Below are 20,459 nucleotides of genomic sequence, written 5' to 3'. Positions count from 1 at the left end.
TATAAAGAAGCAAGGGGATGTGATCCTATACCCTGTGCAATTGGCCATAACTGCCTTTGATCTGGCCCTGCAGAACAAAATTTCCTTCAAGACAGTCTTGCATACCATTTCAGGACAATACAATAACAGATAACCTGAACTGATCAAAGGCAAACCCTCCTGAATGGATGTTACCTATCACTGCTTTCCTGCAACTAAGGAATGGATATGGTGATGTTCATCGTGTTTTACTGTTGCATTTACTGTTGCAGTCTTAACCAATGGGTTACCCGGCTCCGGGTAGCTCTCGATTGGCCAGAATACCAAAGGTAAGTAAAAATGACATTGACTGCCATCGATTGTAAAGGATGTAAGGGCGTCCGATACAAAAGGAGGCAGTTCGTCACTTCCTCAATCTTCCTTGCCACGGAGCCCGAAGCAGAAGCATTTCTTGCACGAGTGCCGGTTGGCAGTTTACCTTTTCTTTTTGGTTTCCGACTACAAAATTGAAGTTAACTACAGCCAAGTACCCCGTTGGGGATCCTCTTTTCTTGCCTTAACGAATGTCAGAATAATTTAATTGTCTTACCTGTGGAAAGCAGATTCCCCATAGAGATTTTCATTCCTATTGTATTACTTGTATAGGCCTTGACCACGACATTCCTAATTGTGATCTCTGTGCTTCAATTAATCCTTGTACTATTCGTCGTTGGGCTAAACTTTTAGCTAAACATTTTGGAGTTTGGCCTAAGTTTGTCGGTATGGCGTCTGCTGGTCTTCAGGCTTTGGATATCCCCAAGAAACGTAAGGGCAAGGACCGCGACAGGCTTCCGAAGGTCAAGTCCTTGGATAAGTTGGTCATCAGTCATGCGGTAGCCAGTGAGGTGCCTTTGCAGCCCGCAGATTTTCATCTGCAGGCCTCTGTTGAGACCATTTCAGATGCCCCCAGGCCTCTGGCTTCCATTTTGCCTTCTGACCTTTCCCCTGTTGCCTCTTCAACTGGATCCGGAGCCGCTAAGCTGACTCCGGTGTCCGAGGCCTCCGTTCTTCGTTCAGACAGCAAACTCATACCGACGACTTTGGCTGCAGCCTTGGCAGTTGCCAGGCCTCCTGAGTTCTTCAGACTTGCAGGGAGATCTTCCAGTTGTAAGCCTGTGAAGAAACGGGCTCCAGTTTCCTCTTGTTCCCCTCATTTTCAAATGGTTAAAATGGCTAATGACCTTTTGACTCTTATTAGGGGTTCACAGGCTTCTCCTTCAAAAGGAAGTAGGGATGTCTGTCTCTCCAGAGATTTTGTCTTATTCAGGTTCTGATACTTCTAGCATTTCTGTTGATGAAGAGGAAGTTTCTCAGGCTTTCTCTTCTTTTGAGGATTCAGATGCAGAGGAGTCCATCCCTTCTGCTTCTCCTCCAGAAGATTTATCTTTTGGCGATACTTTAAATACTCTCAGGGAGCATTTTAAATGGGAAAGTCAGGATTATTCCCTTTCTAAGAAAAGGATTAGGACGTTTTTGGATTTTCTTCAGCATACGCCTTTGGCTATTCTACCTGTGTTAGAAGTGGTTGATGTTTTTCTGGAAAATTCCTAGACTCCAAATTCGGTTCCTCCTGCTCCCAGGAAACCTGAACGGTACTATAGAGTCCCTGATTCTCATTTATTTCTTTTCAGGAATCCGTTGGCTGATCAGAAGTTATTTCTCAAGGCCCTAAAGGAGTTAAGGCCACTGTTACTAAAAATCCTGTTCCTTCTGACAGGGAACCTAGATAGGTGGGGTAAAAAGGTTTATACCTCTGCCACTCTTGCTATTAGGTCTACTAATTGTCTTTTTCATATGCTGAAGTACCCAGCAGCACACCTTGGAAGTTAAGTCTAGGGTGGCAAGTGTGCTGTTGGGAGAGTAAGGATATGCAGGATTTGCTGTATTCTGTCAGTCTTGTCAGTAAACATTCATTACATTGCGGTTTTGACATTCTAGAAGCCTCCTGTAGGGCTACAGCTACTGGCTCTGTTAGAAGGCATGCTTGGCTCGGAGCAGCCCCTACCAGAGCCTGTCAAGCTTTTAGATGTACCTTTGCATAAGGACAGTCTTTTTGGCAGCGAAGCAGAGGAAGTGCTCAAGAAGATGGAAGGCGAGGTCAAGTCTATGCAGACAAGAGTTTCTGCAAGTTCAGCCTCCTCGCTTTAGCAGGAATTACCCTTCTAAGAGTTGGACGTTCCCGGATACCAGCAGACAGAATCATTCTAGGACTAGAGGTTACAAATCTTCTAGGGGACAGGTGGCTACCCCTCAAAGGTCTAAGCGTTGACAGCCTTCCTCTTCCAAGGCGGGAAGTTCTAAGCCTGCATCTCCATCTAAACATTCTCAGTGACTCTGTCCAGCTTCTGCCTGTTCTTGCCTGCCTGGAGAGTCCTTTAGGGGGAAGGTTGGTCCTTTTTGCAAATGTCTGGGCCACCATCACGGACAACAAATGTGTACTCAACTGTATCCCTAGGACACAAGTTTTCTTTCCACAACTTTCCAGTACCCAAAGGATTCCCAGACGGTCCTCCAAACCAAAGGGCAGAAGTAGAAAAGCAAATTTAGTCTCCGTTACATCTGGGAACAATAGAATCAGTTCCTGCTCAGCAGGTAGGCCAGGGTTTCTATTCCAGACTTTCCCTAGTTCCAAAAAAAGAAGGCTCCTGACGTCCTATCCTAGATATATCCATGCTGAACTCTTTCTTGATAATTCCAAAGTTTACAATGCTCACTCTGCAACAGTTGCTGCCATTGTTAGAAAAGGATTCCTGGCTGGTAACGGATCTCTAAGAAGCTTATCTGCACATCCCTAGTAAGGAAAGTTGCAGGCAATACCTTTGTTTCAGGGTGGGCAAGCAACATTATCAATTCTCTGTGCTGCCCTTAGACTTATCTACTGCTCTCAGAGTTTTCACAAAGTGACAGACTCCAGTCATTGCTTTTTGCAGGCAGAAGAAAATTCAGGTTTATCCATAATTGGACGACTGTCTAATTCAAGCAAATTCTCAGGAACAGCTATTAAAGAATCTAGAATTTGTAAAGACTCTTTCTTCCCTGGGTTACACACTCAATGAGGAAAAATTGAAAATGGTGCGATCCAAAGAAATTACATTCCTGAGAGCGAGTCTGAACACAGCCGCCCAGATGATCTCACCCAGGAGAAGCAGACAAGGGCTTTGCAAGCCTGTCCCAGATGTTCTTCGTGTTTCACTGTTGCAGTCATTACATTTGGGTAATCTGCTGGCAGGTTGCCCTCAGTCGGCCTGAATTCCAAAGTCTTGGGTCCTGCGTCAGTTCCTGTCTTCTCTTCCATGACGTCCGGGCGGGGGTATAAAACATGCAGCCAACGCCATTTTCTATTTTCTTTAGTCTTTCTTGCCGCACGGTGCCCGAAGCAGAAGCAATTTCGCAAGTGCCGGTCGGCCGACTACTGAAATATTCGAGTTTGAGTTTCAGAACAGAAGTCTTCGCTAAAGCCAAGTACCCTGTTGGGGAAACTTTTTTCTTGCTTTTTACCGATGTCAGAAAAAGTTAATTGCATTACTTGTGGGAAGCAAATACCTCATAAGTATTTCCATTTATACTGTATTCCTTGCCTAGGCCTTGATCACAACGTGCCTGGCTGTTGGTTTTGTGCTAGATTTAACCAATGCACTATTAAACGTCTGTATATTTTTGCATCAAAGTATTTTGGAAATGGATTTAACTACCCAGGAATGTCGTCTGATGGCAATCCGACTACCGGAGTATATAAAAAGCGCAAAGAAAAGGACCAAGAAAGGCAGTCAAGATTCAAAACAGACTAAGCTTCTCCTAAGCCAGTCACTGGTTCGCCGGTACTCAGTGAGGCGTTTTCGCAGCCCCCGCTGCCTTCAAGTAACAGGCCTCTACCGACACCCATGTGGAGTCCGGCATGCCGCAAGATACTCAAGGTATTGGACCGATGGATGTATCTCCCTCGGATGGGTCCGGAGCTGCTGAGCAGGCAACGGCTTCTGAGGGTGTATTCAGACCTCAACATTTGTATATCAAACAGACAGCTGCAAAACCAAAAGCAACTTCTAAAACTAAAAAAACGCATGAGCCACGTGCACAGGCTTCTCTGCCTAAAAAACAGATCAAAATGGCTGAAGGACTTATTACCTTGATCAGGGGTGTACCCATCCCCCTCCAGATAAGAGGCCTAATCAAGACACTGACTATGAATCTTCAGGTCAGGTTTCTCTTTCTTCTGATTCCTCTTCTGATCAGGAATTATCTTTACCTCCCTATGAGGATTCTGATGCTGAGGAGTCTATTCCATCTGCATCTCCTCCTGAGGATTATTCATTTGGAGAAACCTTGCATACTTTGAGGGAGCACTTTCACTGGGAGAGTCAAGACTTCTCAGAATCAGAGGCTCAGGGATTTCCTTCTCCCTCAGCACAAGCCTTTAGCCATTCCCCCTGTTTTAGACATTGTGGATGGCGTGTTTTCAGAGTCCAGCTTGACCCCTGACTCCTTACCTCTGGCTTCCCAGTAAGCCTGACAGATATTAGTGTCTCCCTGACTCAAATTGTTATTTAGAAACCCTGCTGCTGATCCTGAAACTATTTCACAGGGTCCAAAGGGAGTTAAGGCCTCAACAGCAAAAAATCCTACCCCCCTCTGACAGATTCAAGGGCACTAGACAGATGGGGAAAAAAGGTTTATACATCTGCAACCTTGGCAATCAGGGCCTTAAACTGTCAACTTCATATTCTTAAGTACCAACATGTTATGGGATTGCTGAAACAGAAAATGTTGATTTCAGAATGTGCAGAAAATAAAGAATTGCAGGACTTAATGCATGCAGCTGAACAAGTTGGAAAGCATACTTTGCAATGTGGTTTTGATTCCTTAGAGGCCTCCTCCAGGGCCGCAGTTACTGGATCTGTGATTAGGAGGCATGCCTGGTTAAAGGAACAAAATTTGTCTGATCATGTTAAAGCTAAATTGCTAGATGCACCTTTACAGCATGATTCTCTGTTTGGTGTTAAGGCAGAAAAGTTTTTAAAGAAAATGGAAGACAAAGCAAAGTCTATGCAAACTGTTAGACGACTTACATGTGCAGCCATCAAGATTCAGTAGACACTGGCCTACAAAAAAGTTGGTCCTTTCATGTGTCAGACAGAGCTCAAAGGGGCAAATCCAGACGCCCTAAGGGTTCCAGACACCAGGTGCAGGATTCTTACAGGTCAAAGCAATGGAGCGCTTCCACCTCCAAATCTGGAGGAGATGAAGCGCAAACCTACCGAACGCAATCCCAATGACTTCCCTCTGACTACCCCAAGCACTTATCTTTTGGCAGCACCCATAGGGGGAAAATTTGTACTTTTTGCTCAAAATTGGCAGGTAATAACCCAGGATAAATGGGTACTAAACATCGTATCACAGGGATACAGATTCCATTTCCACACACTGCCAATGGCAAATAGTTGGCCAGATCTGCCAAAAAATCAATGGGCAGAGGCACAGAAACAAGTTACGTCCCTCATGGATAATGGGGGCCATTCAGACAGTACCAGAACAAGAAAAAGGACAAGGTTTATACTCGACTGTTCTTGGTACCCAGAAAGGACAAGGCCTGGCAGCCAATAATGGATTTATTGATTTTGAACACATACCTGGACATTCTAAAATTCAAAAATGCTGACTTTGCAGAAGCTTCTGCCCTTGCTAGGCAAGAATGCTTGGCTGGTGATTTTAGACCTAAAAGAGGCATACCTGCATGTCCCGATAAGACAGTCGTGTAGAAGATGCCTCCGATTCAAAGCTGGCTTAATGCATTACCAATTCTCTGCACTGCCCTTTGGCTTATCTACTGCGCCCAGGGTCTTTACAAAGTGCCTGGCACCAGTAATTGCATTTTGCAGACAAAGTAGTATACAAATTTATCCTTACTTGGACGACTGTCTCATTCAAGCAGAGAACAAGGACACTCTTCTTCTGACACCTGGCATTTGTGAAAAGGCTTCTAACTTGCCTAGGGTACACAATAAACGAAAAGAAATCACAATTGGTACCCTCTCAAAAAATAACATTCCTGGGTGCAAGCTTGGATACAACTGCCCAGATGGCTTACCTCATGCTAGCCAAGCAAAGGCAACTGACTGCTTATTTCAAACTGATGGCAACAAAATAAAGTTTTCTGCAAGACAAATTCTGCAGGCTCTGGGCTTCATGGCATCCTGCATCCGACTAATTCCATATGCAAGACTGCATATGAGGAAACTTCTGTGGTATCTAAAAAGTTTATGGAGTCAACATTCACACAGTCTGGAAACGATGATTCCTCTCATTCCCTGCCTGCAACAGGAGATGTTCATCGTGCATACAGCTGCAGTCAGAACAGATGGGTTTTCCTGCCGTCAGGCGGGTCCTCGGTCGGCCGAATTCCAAAGTCTAGGTCCGGCGTCTGTTGTCGTCGCTTCTTCCCTGACGTCAGCACGACAGGGGTATAAAGGAACCAGCCGACGCCATTTTCTTCCGTCTTTCTTGCCGCGCGGTGCCCGAAGCAGAAGCAGTTCGCAAGTGCCGGTCGGCCAGCTCCTGAGATTACGAAAATTTGGAAACCGAAATCTTCTTAAAAGCCAAGTACCCCGTTGGGGAAACTTTTTTTTGCCTCAGACCGATGTCAGACAAAGTTAATAATTGTATTTCTTGTGGGAAGCAAATACCGCATAAGGATTTCTATTCCCTCTGTATACCTTGTTTAGGCCCAGACCACGACGTCTCGGTCTGTCGCTTTTGTGCTACATTCAACAAACGCACTATTAAGCGTTGGGCGGAGTTCACCCAGCATTATTTTGGGAAAGCATTTAACTATACTACGTCGTCGGATACTCTGACTCCGGTTTTGTGTAAAAAACGCAAAGACAAGGACTGAAACACGAGGTCCGCGGCCTCTACAGACACCACGCCAAAGCAGACTACACGTGGTCCGGTTCTCAGCGAGGCGCTTACGCAGCCCCTGACTACCGACGACACTTCCTTGACGGTGTCTCCTGTGCCCGAGGTCGCAGGCTCCTCGGCCCACACCCCGACTACAGATACCGAAGCCACTCTTGGCATTGAATCTCAGAATGTGGACAGGTCCACCTCCACTCGAGGTGTCTTCAGACCTTCCTCTTCTTTCTCCATCAAGGCTTTCACAAAGTCTAAAGCAACCATGCACCCTAAGAGACCAGCTACACAGGGCCCATCTCCAGGCCCCATTACTAAGAAACAGATGCTTAAAATGGCTGAGGATTTAATTACTCTTATCAGAGGTTCTCAGCCCCCACCGGACAAAAGGCCCAGAGTGGAGGAAGATTCCCCCTCCTCTGATCAGGGCTCCATTATTTCAGAGCACTCTGATCAGGAACATTCTTACTCCCCTTTTGAAGACTCTGATGCGGAGGAGTCCATCCCTTCTGTACCCCCCCCCCCCCCAGAGGATTACTCATTTGGGGAAACTTTGCATACCTTAAGGGAACACTTCCACTGGGAAGGCCAAGATTATTCAGATTCCAAGAAAAGGCTCAGGGAATTTCTCTTGCTACCTCAGCACAGGCCTCTGGCTATACCTCCTGTCTTGGACATCCTAGATGATGTTTACTCTGAGGCTTGCCTTAACCCGGACTCTCTACCTCCAGTTAAACCCGACAGGCACTACAGGGTTCCTGACTCGCACCAATTTCTATACAAAAGCCATGCTGCTGACCCAGAAACCATCTCACAGGGCCCCAAGGGAGTTAAGGCCTCCATTGCTAAAAATCCATTACCTTCCGAGAGAGACTCCAGATCCTTAGAAAGGTGGGGAAAAAAGGTATATACCTCGGCTACCTTATCCATGAGGGCCTTAAACTGTCAGTTTCATATGCTAAAATACCAACAGTTTTTGTTATCACAATTGAAAAGTAAAATGTCACAACCTGAACAACCAGACTTGAAGGAGTTGCAGGATTTGATGCATAGTGCAGAAGTGGGTAAGCATACCTTACAATGTGGTTTTGATGCTCTAGAGGCCTCATGTAGAGCTGCTGTTACAGGATCAGTCATACGTAGGCATGCCTGGCTCAAGGAACAAGCCTTGCCTGATCATGTCAAAGCTAAATTACTAGACGCTTCTCTTCAAAAGGATGTACTATTTGGTGCTAATGCTGAGGAGGTGTTAAGGAAAATGGAGGAAAAGGCTAAATCAATGCAAACTGTGAAAGAATTTCTACAGGTACAACCCCCACGTTTCAGTAGAAATTGGCCTTCCAAAAACTGGTCCTTTCCTGCCACGGACAGACCCCAAAGAGGCAGATACAGGCGCCCGAGAGGCAGAGGGCAATCCCAAGGATCGTTTAGAGGCAGACAATGGCAAGCTCCTACACAGAGGTGGTGAGGATAACTTGCAATCTTTCAGAAAGCAAACCCAATGACTTTCCCCTTTGCATGCCAACCAAGTCTCAAATGGCAGCCCCCTTAGGAGGAAAGCTGGCATTATTTTCAAAAAATTGGCATTTTGTCACAAAGGACAAATGGATCCTGGACATTATAAACAGAGGCTACAAATTCCATTTTCACACCCTTCCAAAAATGAGAGGCATGACAAACCTGCCACACAAACGGCAGAGGCACAAAGGCAAATTACAGATCTCATAAACATGAAAGCTATTCAAGAGGTAACTACACACAAACAAGGTCAAGGTTTTTATTCCAGGCTGTTTCTGGTGCCAAGGAAGGGAAATGATTGGAGACTTATTTTGGACCTATCCATCCTAAACACATTTCTACTCGTACCAAAATTCAAGATGCTCACTCTACAGCAACTTCTTCCCATGCTGGGCAAGGAGTCTTGGCTGGTAACATTGGACCTCAAGGAGGCATAACTGCATGTCCCAATCAGACAAAATTGCAGAAGGTACCTCAGGTTTCTTGCATGTTCAACCCATTATCAATTCTCTGCATTGCCCTTTGGCTTATCTACTGCGCCCAGAGTATTCACGAAATGCCTGGCATCAGTAATTGCCTACTGCAGACTTCAAGGGATACAAATATCGTCCTATTTGGACGACTGCCTGATCCAAGCGGACAGCAAGCACATTCTTCTGAAACGTCTGGCTTGTGTAATAATGTTGTTGAACTCTCTGGGATACACAGTCAACAAAAAGAAATCAAGGCTAATACCCTCTCGGAAGATAATTTTCCTAGGTGCCAATTTGGACACAAACACCCAGATGGGCCTACCTCATGCCAGAGAAGCAGGGGCAACTAATTCAATATTTCAGAACACTAGCAAATTGCACCAGGCTGACTGCAAGGAAAATCCTGCAGGCTCTGGGATTCATGGCATCTTGCATCTTACTAATCCCATGTGCAAAGCTGCATATGAGGAAACTACAATGGTACCTGAAAAACATATGGTCTCAACACAGCCACAGTTTGGAAACAATAATACCACTAATTCCATGCCTACAAAAGGAATTTCTGTGGTGGGCTCAAGCATGTCAAACAAACACAGGTCTTCCATTCAGCAAGCCTCAAGCAAATCAAGTCACCACAACAGACGCCTCAGACCACGCCTGGGGGGTGCACATGACAGATCGCTGCATTCAGGGCAAATGGTCCCAAAAAGAAAAGCACCTTCACATCAATCAAAAAGAAATACTAGCAGTAATAAATGCTATTATAGCTTTCAAGGACCTTCTACAACCAGGTCAACTATTGATAAGAACGGACAACACCACAGTTGTGGTACATAAACAGGGAGGAACACATTCTTACCCCCTTTGCAGACTGGCCATGTCACTTTGGAACATGGCCATGGACTTACAATTGGAACTACAAGCACAGTACTTGCCAAGCAAGGAAAACATGCTGGCAGACAACCTAAGCAGGAATATGACAGATCCACACAAATGGAAATTGCATCCAGAAGTTTTTACAGAAATAATCCAAGAATGGGGAAGGCCAGACATAGATCTCTTTGCCTCCCACAAAAATCATCAATTGACAAAATTCTGCTCAAGGATCTTCCATCCAGAGGCCTGGAGAGTGGACGCTCTCTCTTTCAGTTGGACATCAATGACAGTTTATGCCTTCCCACCTCTTCCTCTGCTGCCCAAAGTTCTATTGAAAATCAGAGCAGACAGACCAAAGATGATTTTCATTGCTCCGGACTGGCCAAGGCAACACTGGTACCCACTCCTGAGGAGCCTGACGCATTCGCCACCATGGACCCTGCCTCTAATGCCTCTTCTTCTGACTCAGCACAGCTTTAAAACTCTTCACAGCCAGCTAAAAACACTCAATCTAGCCGCATGGAAGATTCCTTAGCATCACAACAGGCCCTACTCTCCAAGGAGGTGCAGGAAGTCATTTTGGAGGCCAGAAGGCCATCAGCTAGAAAAGCTTACTCCGAAAAATGGAAACGTTTTTGTGTCTGGAATGAGAAAAAGGGCCAGGATCCTGGAAAACTGAATTTACCTCAAATACTACAATATTTGGCTGAACTGCTAAGCAGTGGACTTTCTCCTCCATCAAAATCCATGCCTCAGCCATTTCTGCAGAATACAACACTGATCCACCTTTATTCTCTCACCCTCTCTTAAGACAGTTCCTCAGAGTGGCTAAGAATTTAAGACCTCCAAGGAAACAACCAATACCTGCTTGGGATCTTAATTTCATTCTGGAAAAACTGACCTTGCCTCCTTTTGAGCCAGCTGCCTCATCAGATTTGCAATATTTGTCCTGGAAAACAGCTTTCCTTCTGGCTATCACCTCAGCTCGTAGAGTTTCAGAACTACAGGCTCTCATGGCTGTCCAGCCTTTTATCATCTTCCATCAGGACAGAGTTTCCTTATGAACCAACCCGTCCTTTATGCCTAAAGTGGTATCCAGGGTGGCTTTAAATCAGGCCATACATTTACCTACTTTTTATCCTAATCCTCAAAACAAAGGGGAGAGATTACTACATTCCTTGGACATCCACAGACAACTGCGTTATTTGGACAGAACAAAGCCTTTCAGAAAATCAGAACAGCTCTTTGTGGCCTATATGGTAGGAGCTCAAGGAAAGCCAATTTCCAAACAGACAATCTCAAAATGGATAGCCCACTGCATACGCTTTTGCTATTCCTTTCATGGCAAAACTGTACCTACAGGCATTAGAACTCATTCCTCCAGGGCCACAGCCACCTCTGCAGCCTTCCTCAGAGGAGTTCCTACCAAGGATATTTTGGAAGCAGCCACTTGGAGTTCTGTGCATACCTTCTCCAAGCACTACAACCTACCATTATACTCCAAATCTAGAGCAGGCTTTGCCACTGCAGTCTTGCAGGGCATTTTGGCTCCTCCTAGTTCCTAGTGCCTACCACCCCTTTCTTAGCTTTGGGATTCTACCCATCTGTTATGACTGCAGCTGTATGCACGATGAACATAGTACAGTTTTGTACCTACCATAAATGTAGATGTCAAGAGTGCTAATACAGCTGCAGTCCAGGTTTCCCTCCCTCTTTCCCCTCTTGGGACAGGCCTATAGGCTAACACATCCTCATACAACCTGATTGGGGTATTCATTTATGTTGTATTTGCTTGCAACTGCTGTATTTTGATTATATTGCACTGCATTATTACACAAATTTATGTATTGCCTTCCTACATCTGGGGCAAGAAAAACTGAAGAAAATGGCGTCGGCTGGTTCCTTTATACCCCTGTCGCGCTGACATCAGGGAAGAAGCGACGACGACCGACGCCGGACCTAGACTTTGGAATTCGGCTGACCGAGGACCCGCCTGATGGCAGGAGAACCCATCTGTTATGACTGCACCTGTATTAGCACTCGAACATCTACATTTATGGTAGGTACAAAACTGTACTTTTCTATGGTGGGCAAAGGCATGTCACTAAAACATGGGACTGCTTTTCACTCTACCCCCTTCCAGCCAAACCTTAACAGGTGCATCAGTTTATGCCTGGGGGGCCCACATGGCAGGAAGATGCATTCAGGGCTTATGGGCACCAAAACAAATGCATCTACATATCAACCAGAAAGAGATGCTAGCTGTTCTAAATGCCCAAACAGCCTTCAAGGACTTACTTCATCCGGGACAACTACTGATAGATGGACAACACCACAGTCATGTGGTATATAAACAAGCAAGGAGGCACACACTCATACCCCCTTTGCAGATTAGCCATGGCACTGTGGGACACAGCTTTGATCTACCGAATACATCTTCAAGCTCAATTCCTGCCAGGAAAGCAAAACACTCTGGCAGGCAATTTAAGCAGAAACATTATGGATCCTCACGAGTGGAAACTAAATCCACAAGTCTTCAGCATGATAACCGAGAAATGGGGGAGCCCAGGCATAAATCTGTTTTCCTCTCCTCAAAATTATCAATTGAAAAGATTCGTCACAAGGACTTATCACAGACAAGCATGGAAAGTGGACGCCCTATCCTTCAGTTGGAAAAACCTATCGGTTTACACCTTTCCTCCTCTGCCTCTTCTACCCAAGGTCCTCCTAAAAGTCAGATAAGAGAAGCCAAAGATGATATTAATTGCCCCGGACTGGCCACTCCAATACTGGTACCCAATCCTAAGGAACTTAGCTCTATACCCACCTTGGACCTTTCCTCAAAGACCACAACTACTGTCCCAGCAAAACAATCAGATCCTGCACAGTCAACTACAGACTCTGAACCTGGCAGCATGGCTAATCATGTAGTCATACAAACACCTCTCAGTAAAGCTGTGATGGATGTCATTTTGGAAGCCAGGAGGCCTAGTACTAGAAAATCTTATGCTGATAAATGGAAGAGATTCTGTGCTTGGAATCAAGCACAAGGAACTGATACAGCACAACCAAATATTCCTCAGCTATTAAAATATTTAACTGAGGTGCTCGACAAAGGCCTATCTTTCGCATCAATCAAAATCCATGCCTCTGCCATTTTGGCTCATTACAAGACAGAGCCACCAATCTTCTCATCCTTTACTAAAGCAGTATCTCAGAGGAGCCAAAAATTTAAGCCTCCTAGAAGATCACCATTACCTGCATGGGACCTCAATTATGTGTTGGAAAAGCCTTACCCTGCCTCCATTTGAACCGGCTGCTACAGCTGATCTAAAGTTCTTATGGAAAACAGCTGTGCTTCTAGCAATTACTTCAGCAAGAAGAGTTTGAGCTACAGGCCCTCATGGCTGTAAAGCCTTTTATCTTTTACCCAGACCGGGTGTCTCTAAGGACAAATCCTACTTTTATGCCTAAGGTGGTTTCCAGTGTGGCTCTCAACCAAACAATTCATCTGCCAACTTTTTATCCAAATCCGCAGAACAAGGGAGAGAGAATTCTGCATTCCTTGGACGTACACAGACAGCTAAGATTCTACTTGAGCAGGACAAAAGCTCTAAGAAAAACTGAGCAATTAGTGTCGTATGCTGCAGGATCAGAAGGAAAGTCTGTTTCAAAGCAGACAATTCCAAGTGGATAAGCCACTGCATCCGTTTCTGCTACTTACACCATGGTAAACCTGTGCCCAAGAGTATTGGGTCTCATTCCACCAGAGCTGTAGCTACTTCAGCAGCCTTTCTCAGAGGAGTACCAACCAAAGACATTTTAGAGGCTGCTACTTGGAGTTCTGTTCACATCTTTACAAAGCATTACCATTTGCCTCTCTAAGTCCAGGGCAGGCTTTGCCGCTGCAGGGCCTTATAGCCGCACCTAATGCTGTTTATCTCCAGCCTCCCATCCATAGCTTTGGGATTCTACCCAAATGTAAAGACTGCAACAGTGAAACATGAAGAACATAGTACAGTTGTGTACACTTACCATAAATGTAGATGTTGGAGTGTATTCACTGTTGCAGTCCATGTTACCCTCCCGCCATCCTCCTTTTCATTCTGAAGTTTCTTTCCTTTTCTGTCTTCTGCAACCTATGTGGTGTATTTGCTTGTAGATAAAGGTAAAGTTTATATTGATGCATGCATGTTTGTGTCTTTTGGCTTTTCCTGGTTAGGGGTCGCCACAGTGGAACTCCGGTCCGCTAATGATTGGCAGTAGATTTTTTACGTGCTGAGTTTGCCAGCCCTGACGCACAACCTTCAACGAAGGTATGCCCATTCACGCAGGTCTCCACACAGAAGACGCTCTAGCTGAGAATCGAACGGCACAACATCTTGCTGTGAGGCGACAACGCTACAGCAGCACCACCACCGCAGTACAATATTGATGCATGTATATGTATGTATATATATATATATATATATATATATATATATATATATATATATATATATATATACACACACACACACACACACAAGTTGCTACCTTTTTGGGGGCACCTGACATCGAGGGCAAGAAAAACTAAAGAAAATGGCGTCTGCTGCATGTTTTATACCCCCAACGACCTGACGTCATGGAAGAGAAGACAGCAACCGAGACAGGGGCCAAGACTTTGGAATTCAGGCCGACTGAAGGCAACCTGCCAGCAGAGTACCCCAAATGTAATGACTGCAACAGTGAATACTAACATTTACATTTATAGTAAGTGTACACAACTGTACTCTCCCTGCAAGGAAATAAGCTCTGGGATTCATGGCCTCTTGCATTCTCATGATTCCATATGCAAGACTGCATATGAGGAAATTGCAGTGGTACCTCAATAACATTTGGTGTCAACACACACAGGACCTGGATGTGATAATTCCTCTGCTTCCATGTCTGCAGACAGTTTCTATGGTGGGCAACAGCCTGTTTACAGAACAAAGGCATGCCTTTTCTCCCACCCCTTGCCACTCAAGTTCTTGCCACAGACACATCGGACTACGCCTGGGGAGCTCACCTGGATGGCAGATGCATACAGGGAAGTTGGAATGCCCAGCAGATGCACCTGCACATACATTTAAAGGAGTTGATGGCAGTCCAGCAGGCCTTACTAACTTTCAAGCATCTTTTTTCTCCAGGGACCCTGCTTGTCAGGACGGACAACACCACACTCATGTAGTACATAAACAAGCACGGAGCGGGGCTCATTCTTACCTCCTGTGCAGACAGAACATGAGTCTTTGGTCCATAGCAGCATCCCTGGGCCTGCATCTCCTAGCTCAGTTTCTTCCAGGAAGTCTTAATGTTTTGGCAGACCAGTTGAGCAGACAGACCCTGGATGCTCACGAGCGGCAACTGAACAGAGCAGTTTTTTTTACAGCATCATTCAACGTTGGAGCACTCAAGTGGATTTTTTCTCCTCTCCGGACTACCATCATCTACTTTTTTGCATCAGACAGCATCACAGCAGAGCCTGGAAAGTGGATGCTCTGTCCTTCCCTTGGACGCTGCTGTCGGTTTATGCCTTCCCTCCTCTACTTCCCAGAGTATTATTGAAGATCAGGGACAAACGACCAAGGACTATTCTCATAGCTCCGGACTGGCTCAGACAGCATTGGTATCCACTGCTTTGCAGTCACTCCCAATTTCCTCCTTGGCATCTTCCACTGAAGCCAGATCTTTTGGTTCAGGAAGGGGAAATATTCTGCATCCTCATCTTCAGTCTCTCTATTTGGCAGCATGGCTCATTGTATGACTCCTTCCTTTTCTTATTCTCTTTCCCAGCAGGTGGTTGACGTGCTGAGGGAGGCCAGGAGGCCTAGCACTAGGAAGTCTTATGCTGGCAAATGGGAAAGATTCTCTCATTGGATGCAGGCTAGAGGGGAATCTTCTTCTCAGTCTACCCTTCCTCTGATCCTGGAATACCTGGCTGATTTGCTTCAGGATGGTCTTTCTTTTTTCCTCTGTCAAGATTCATGCCTCAGCCATTTCTGCTCATATTCTTTTGAACGACCCAATGACCCATTTTCTCTCATCCCGATGAAAATGTTTCTCAGAGGTGCTTGCAACTTAAGACCTCGCAGAAGGGCACCTACTCCAGCCTGGGATCTTAATTTTGTTTTAGAGAAACTCACTCTTCCTCCTTTTGAGCCAGCTGCCACTGCAGATTTAAAATCTCTCTTGTGGAAGACTGCCTTCCTCTTGGCTATAACTACAGCAAGGAGGGTTTCGGAGCTGTAGGCTTTGATGGCTGTGGAGCCTTTTCTTGTTTTCCATGCAGAAAGGGTCTCTCTGATTACCAACCCCTCCTTTAAGCCTAAGGTGTTTTTTAGCCTGACTCTTAATCAGTCCATACACCTTCATACTTTCCTAATCCTCGAAATAGAGGTGAAAGAATCCTACATTCTCTTGATGTGCATAGACGGCTCAGGTTTTACATGGGCAGGACTAAAGACCTTCGGAAATCAGCAAAGTTATTGGCCTCTTTTGCCTCTAGAGCTCAGGGCAAGGCTATTTCTAAGCAGACCATTTCTAAATGGATTGCACATTATATTACTTTTTGTTCCTTTCATGGCAAGATTCCTCCTCATGGGGTTAGGACCCACTCAGCTAGAGCAGCTTCCACTTCTGCAGCCTTTAAGGGATGTCCCTACTAAAGACATTTTGGAGGCTTCCACATGGTCCTCTGTTCATACTTTCACAAAGCATTATAATTTGCCTTTGTTTTCAAGAGCCAGGGCAGGGTTTGCCACTGCTGTTATCTCCAATCCTTGATTCTGTTGGTTCCTCCTCCCTTTTCTCTGGGCTTTGGTAATCAACCCATTGGTTAGGACTGCAACAGTGAAACGAGATGACCATAGTACAGTTGTATCAACTTACCATCAATGTAGATGTTAGAGTGTATTCACTGTTGTAGTCCTAGTTTCCCTCCCTCCTTCCCCCTTTTCTATTCCTAACGTACAGGCTAAATTTGGTGTTATTTGCCAAAATGGCTTTTGGTTTAAGCCTTGTTTTCTAGTGGCTTCTGACTGTTATGGCAAGAAAGACTGAGGAAGTGACGTCGCTTGCCTCCTTTTGTATCGGACGGACTGACGTCCTTTACAACCAACGGCAGCTGATGTCATTTTTACTTACCTTTGGTATTCTGGCCGATCAAGGGCTACCAGGAGCCAGATAACCCATTGGTTAGGACTGCAACAGTAGATACACTCTAACATCTACATTTATGGTAAGTGTACAGAACTGTGCTTTCCTCTTAGCAGATCTGTTTGTAACCCAGGCAGCAAGGAGCTGAAACACTTGTGCTCAGGAGCTCTATGCAAGGAGGCTTTGGCAGCAGATGCCTTCTACATAGACTGGTCACATCTCTTCCTATATGCTTTTCCTCTGGTTCCTTTTGCTGCCTGAGGTGATCGAGAAACTGAGGGGAAAACAGGCTAAGATGGTAACACCACTCTGGTCTAGGAGACACTGGTTCTCCTTGATTGTGGAAGTGTCCTGGGGAAATTTCAAATGCTACCCTTTCTAGTAGACCTTCTGTTTCAGTAACAGGGATCCGTCATACACACCAGCTCTGCTGTTTACTGCTTTAATGATATTCATCTTGATGCCGTTAGGACATCATTATTCAGAAAACATTTTAAACATTACTAGAGAAGCTAAGAAATTATCCACATGGAAGTTCTAAGTATGCAAGTAAAGTAGATTTTCAATTTGGTGCTGGCCACATTGTGTCCATATTGAGTATTTACCATGAAGACAGAAAAATTTGTTTTTAAGAGTGCTTTCTTATTTAAGCAATTAAGTTTTCACACAAAAACTGATGAAGATGCCACACGTCTGGATTTACAGTAAGGTGTACTAAAACTTTTTTCATTGGGGTTGGTCTATAATTTAAAAAATGCCAGATTCTGAGAGGATTTTGTGATACTTGACTGCTCGCTTCTAAAAAGATGGTGAAAAGCTTTGAACTTCAGATATTTAGATTAGTCATTGGATCCCCAGTATTATGTTAATTATTTCCAGGATAAACCTTTTTGTGTGGTTTCAGGCTGCATTTGGCGCATTGAAGTCATTTAGAACTCTTTCATATCTGCACTTTAGCTTGTCTTAAGAGCATATGTAAGATCTGAAATATGAAGGGTTGCTACTACCACTAAACAATATGTCAGCATCAGAGAATCTGTGACAGACTTGGGAAGAAAGTACTCTTGTTCTGTAGGCAGACTGGACTTCTCAGCTCTTCAGAGTTCTAAAGACCTGGGCTGATGGCTTTTATGTAGGCAGATACATTTTCAGTTACTGTAGCCTGTTCTCTTTCATGTGTGACTGGTCTCCATCACAGCAGCAGCTTTTCTAGTCAAGCATGTTAACTTTTTTGCTGTAGATTTTTTTTTTCTTAATGCTGAATTTAGGTATTTTCTTTTGGAATGGGTAGCTCACTTTTTTTTTCATTGTTTTAAGGGAAGCTCCAAAGAAAAAGAAGGAGTCTAAAGCTGAAAAGAAATCTTCAGCTTCTAAGAATGCTGCACCCAAGAGTCCAGTCAAGCAGACAGGGAATGAGAGCTTCAAGAGCAAGGAGTTTGTTTCTAGTGATGAGAGTTCTTCTGAAGACAGTGGTGAAGAAAAGAAGCCAAAGCCAAAGAAACAAGAGAAGTCAAAATCGAAAAAGAAGGTATGTGACGTTTGGAGTAGTGGCTGTCCTGGGGACTACAAATCTGGATCAAGAAGCCCTCTTTACAGAGGGTGTGGCAGTATGTAAACACTACTTCACTAGCAGTGTGGATTGCTGTGCTTTTGTAATTTCTGGACATCTTTTGGCAGATCCCTTTATTGGTCCTCTTGTGTTGTCATCTAGTAACATTATCATAGCACTTGCATCATTGTGTCAGGCTGTGCTTTCAGGCACTTCCCAGTTCTTTCCCTCCATGGAAGACAGCCCAGGTTATTTGGAAGTTGCAGTTTACCATTTTTGGGATATTTATATTGTATTCAAAGTATTAGACTGTGTTTTACTGACAAATCTGATTTCTTTCTCTCCGAAAACAGTAGACATGCGTATGCACTTTAAGTATCTGCACAGGTCACTCATTCAGAGTGCTTGTTTTGTCCATTGGCTCAACACTGCATGTAACATTCTTTGTAAAGAAAGTTCATCTCTGCAGCTCTGAGACAAAAAGTTAGACTTTGACAAATGTTTGCTGGTAATCCATGTCCAAGGAGAGAAAATATTGCTGTTAGAGGTTATTTACCAAAGATGAGGAAGGCAGTAACCACATTCATAGTAAGCCTGTTTCTTTCAGCACTGAAGCTTGTTCTTAATGTTCCTACCAGATGCATGACACGCAAGATTACTTGACTGGCAACAGTTAAGCATCTGGGGACATCACCATGTGTTTAGATGATGATGTGATAATTTCTTTTGAGCTGGATACCCAATCACTTGAATTTCAAGAGTGGTTCAGTTACATGTAGCTGGATGCAAATTGTTGCTGTCATTTCCCTCTTCCTGTGATGTCCCAATGGAAAGAAGAACCATTGTTAGTGCAGTCTGCTGGTACCTCAGTATTTATAATGTTAACATAGCCAAGAGTATTATCCATTCATGAACCTCATTCACCATCCATTAATCTACTGGTTTCACCAAAAGTAGATGAAGTCATAGAAATGAAACTGCTACCATTTTTGAGCTAACCTCTAGAGGTAGAAGCTTCCAGTAATGACTTATGAAGATGTTAGCATGGATACAGGACACAGACCCCATATCTGGGTTCCTGTCTGTTGATTTGTGAGGTTTAATACTGCAATAGGCTCCTCTTAGTGTGCTATGTTTGCTGAGACAATTATCGAGATAGCTTGGGTACTGGTACTCGTGTCACTGCTGAGTAGTAATTTCCTTCCCTCCATCTCTTTCCTGTATGGGACCTCCAAGGGATGATTAGTTGTATAGTCTCCCTTCACTCTCCTGACACACCCTGTCTGCACCACCTCCTCTGTAGGGCCCGTAAGCTTTTCGCAATTCAGATTTCTGTCCGAGAATCAAGATGTTTTGAGTTTTTATTATCTAGTTCCAGGTGGAAGGTTGCTTCTGCCATTTTCTTGCCTGTAGTTATGAGGTATTATCAGGAGTGTTCTAGATGTCCTTCAAGGATGCATCTGCAGTCATAACGTATGGGTTGTCCTGCCTCAGGCAGCCCTTCGGTCGGCCGGATTCCAAAGTCTGGGTCTGGCCTCGGCTGATGTCGCACTTTCCCCGATGTCAGAGCTTCTGGGGTATAAAGGCATCAGCCGACGCCATTTTCCTCAGTCTTTCTTGCCGCGCGGTGCCCGAAGCAGAAGCTGTTCGCAAGTGCCGGTCGGTCAGATCCAGAGATTTCAGCTACCAAGACTTGAAAAAGCTAAGTACCCCGTTGGGGACTCTTTCTTGCCTCAGCCGATGTCAGACAAAATAAATAATTGTTTAACTTGTGGGAAACAAATACCTCATAAGGATTTCCATTCTTACTGCCTTCCTTGCTTAGGCCCAGACCACGACGTCTTGGCTTGTTTAGCCTGTGCCTCCTTCAACCGACGGACTCTTAGACGTTGGTCGGAGTTTGCAGAAGAGTTTTTCGGATCCGCTTTTGCATATAAAAT

The 20,459-nt window shown here is 44.7% G+C and overlaps 1 protein-coding gene across 1 annotated transcript in view; it reads left to right on the top strand.

Moving 5' to 3' along the window:
- Positions 1-20,459, top strand: part of SSRP1 (structure specific recognition protein 1) — a gene marked incomplete in the record, with an annotated part of 1,053,281 nt that overhangs the window by 799,989 nt on the left and 232,833 nt on the right. The window contains 1 exon segment of the mRNA XM_044084178.1: positions 18,288-18,498. Coding sequence (XP_043940113.1) covers positions 18,288-18,498 — 211 coding nt within the window.

Source organism: Protopterus annectens, chromosome 9.part0, assembly GCF_019279795.1.
Source record: "Protopterus annectens isolate FY-2018-M chromosome 9.part0, PAN1.0, whole genome shotgun sequence".
NCBI classification, from domain to species: Eukaryota; Metazoa; Chordata; order Ceratodontiformes; family Protopteridae; genus Protopterus; species Protopterus annectens.
The sequence above is the reverse complement of the archived record's forward strand: the minus strand, read 5'-3'. Positions and strand labels throughout refer to the sequence as shown.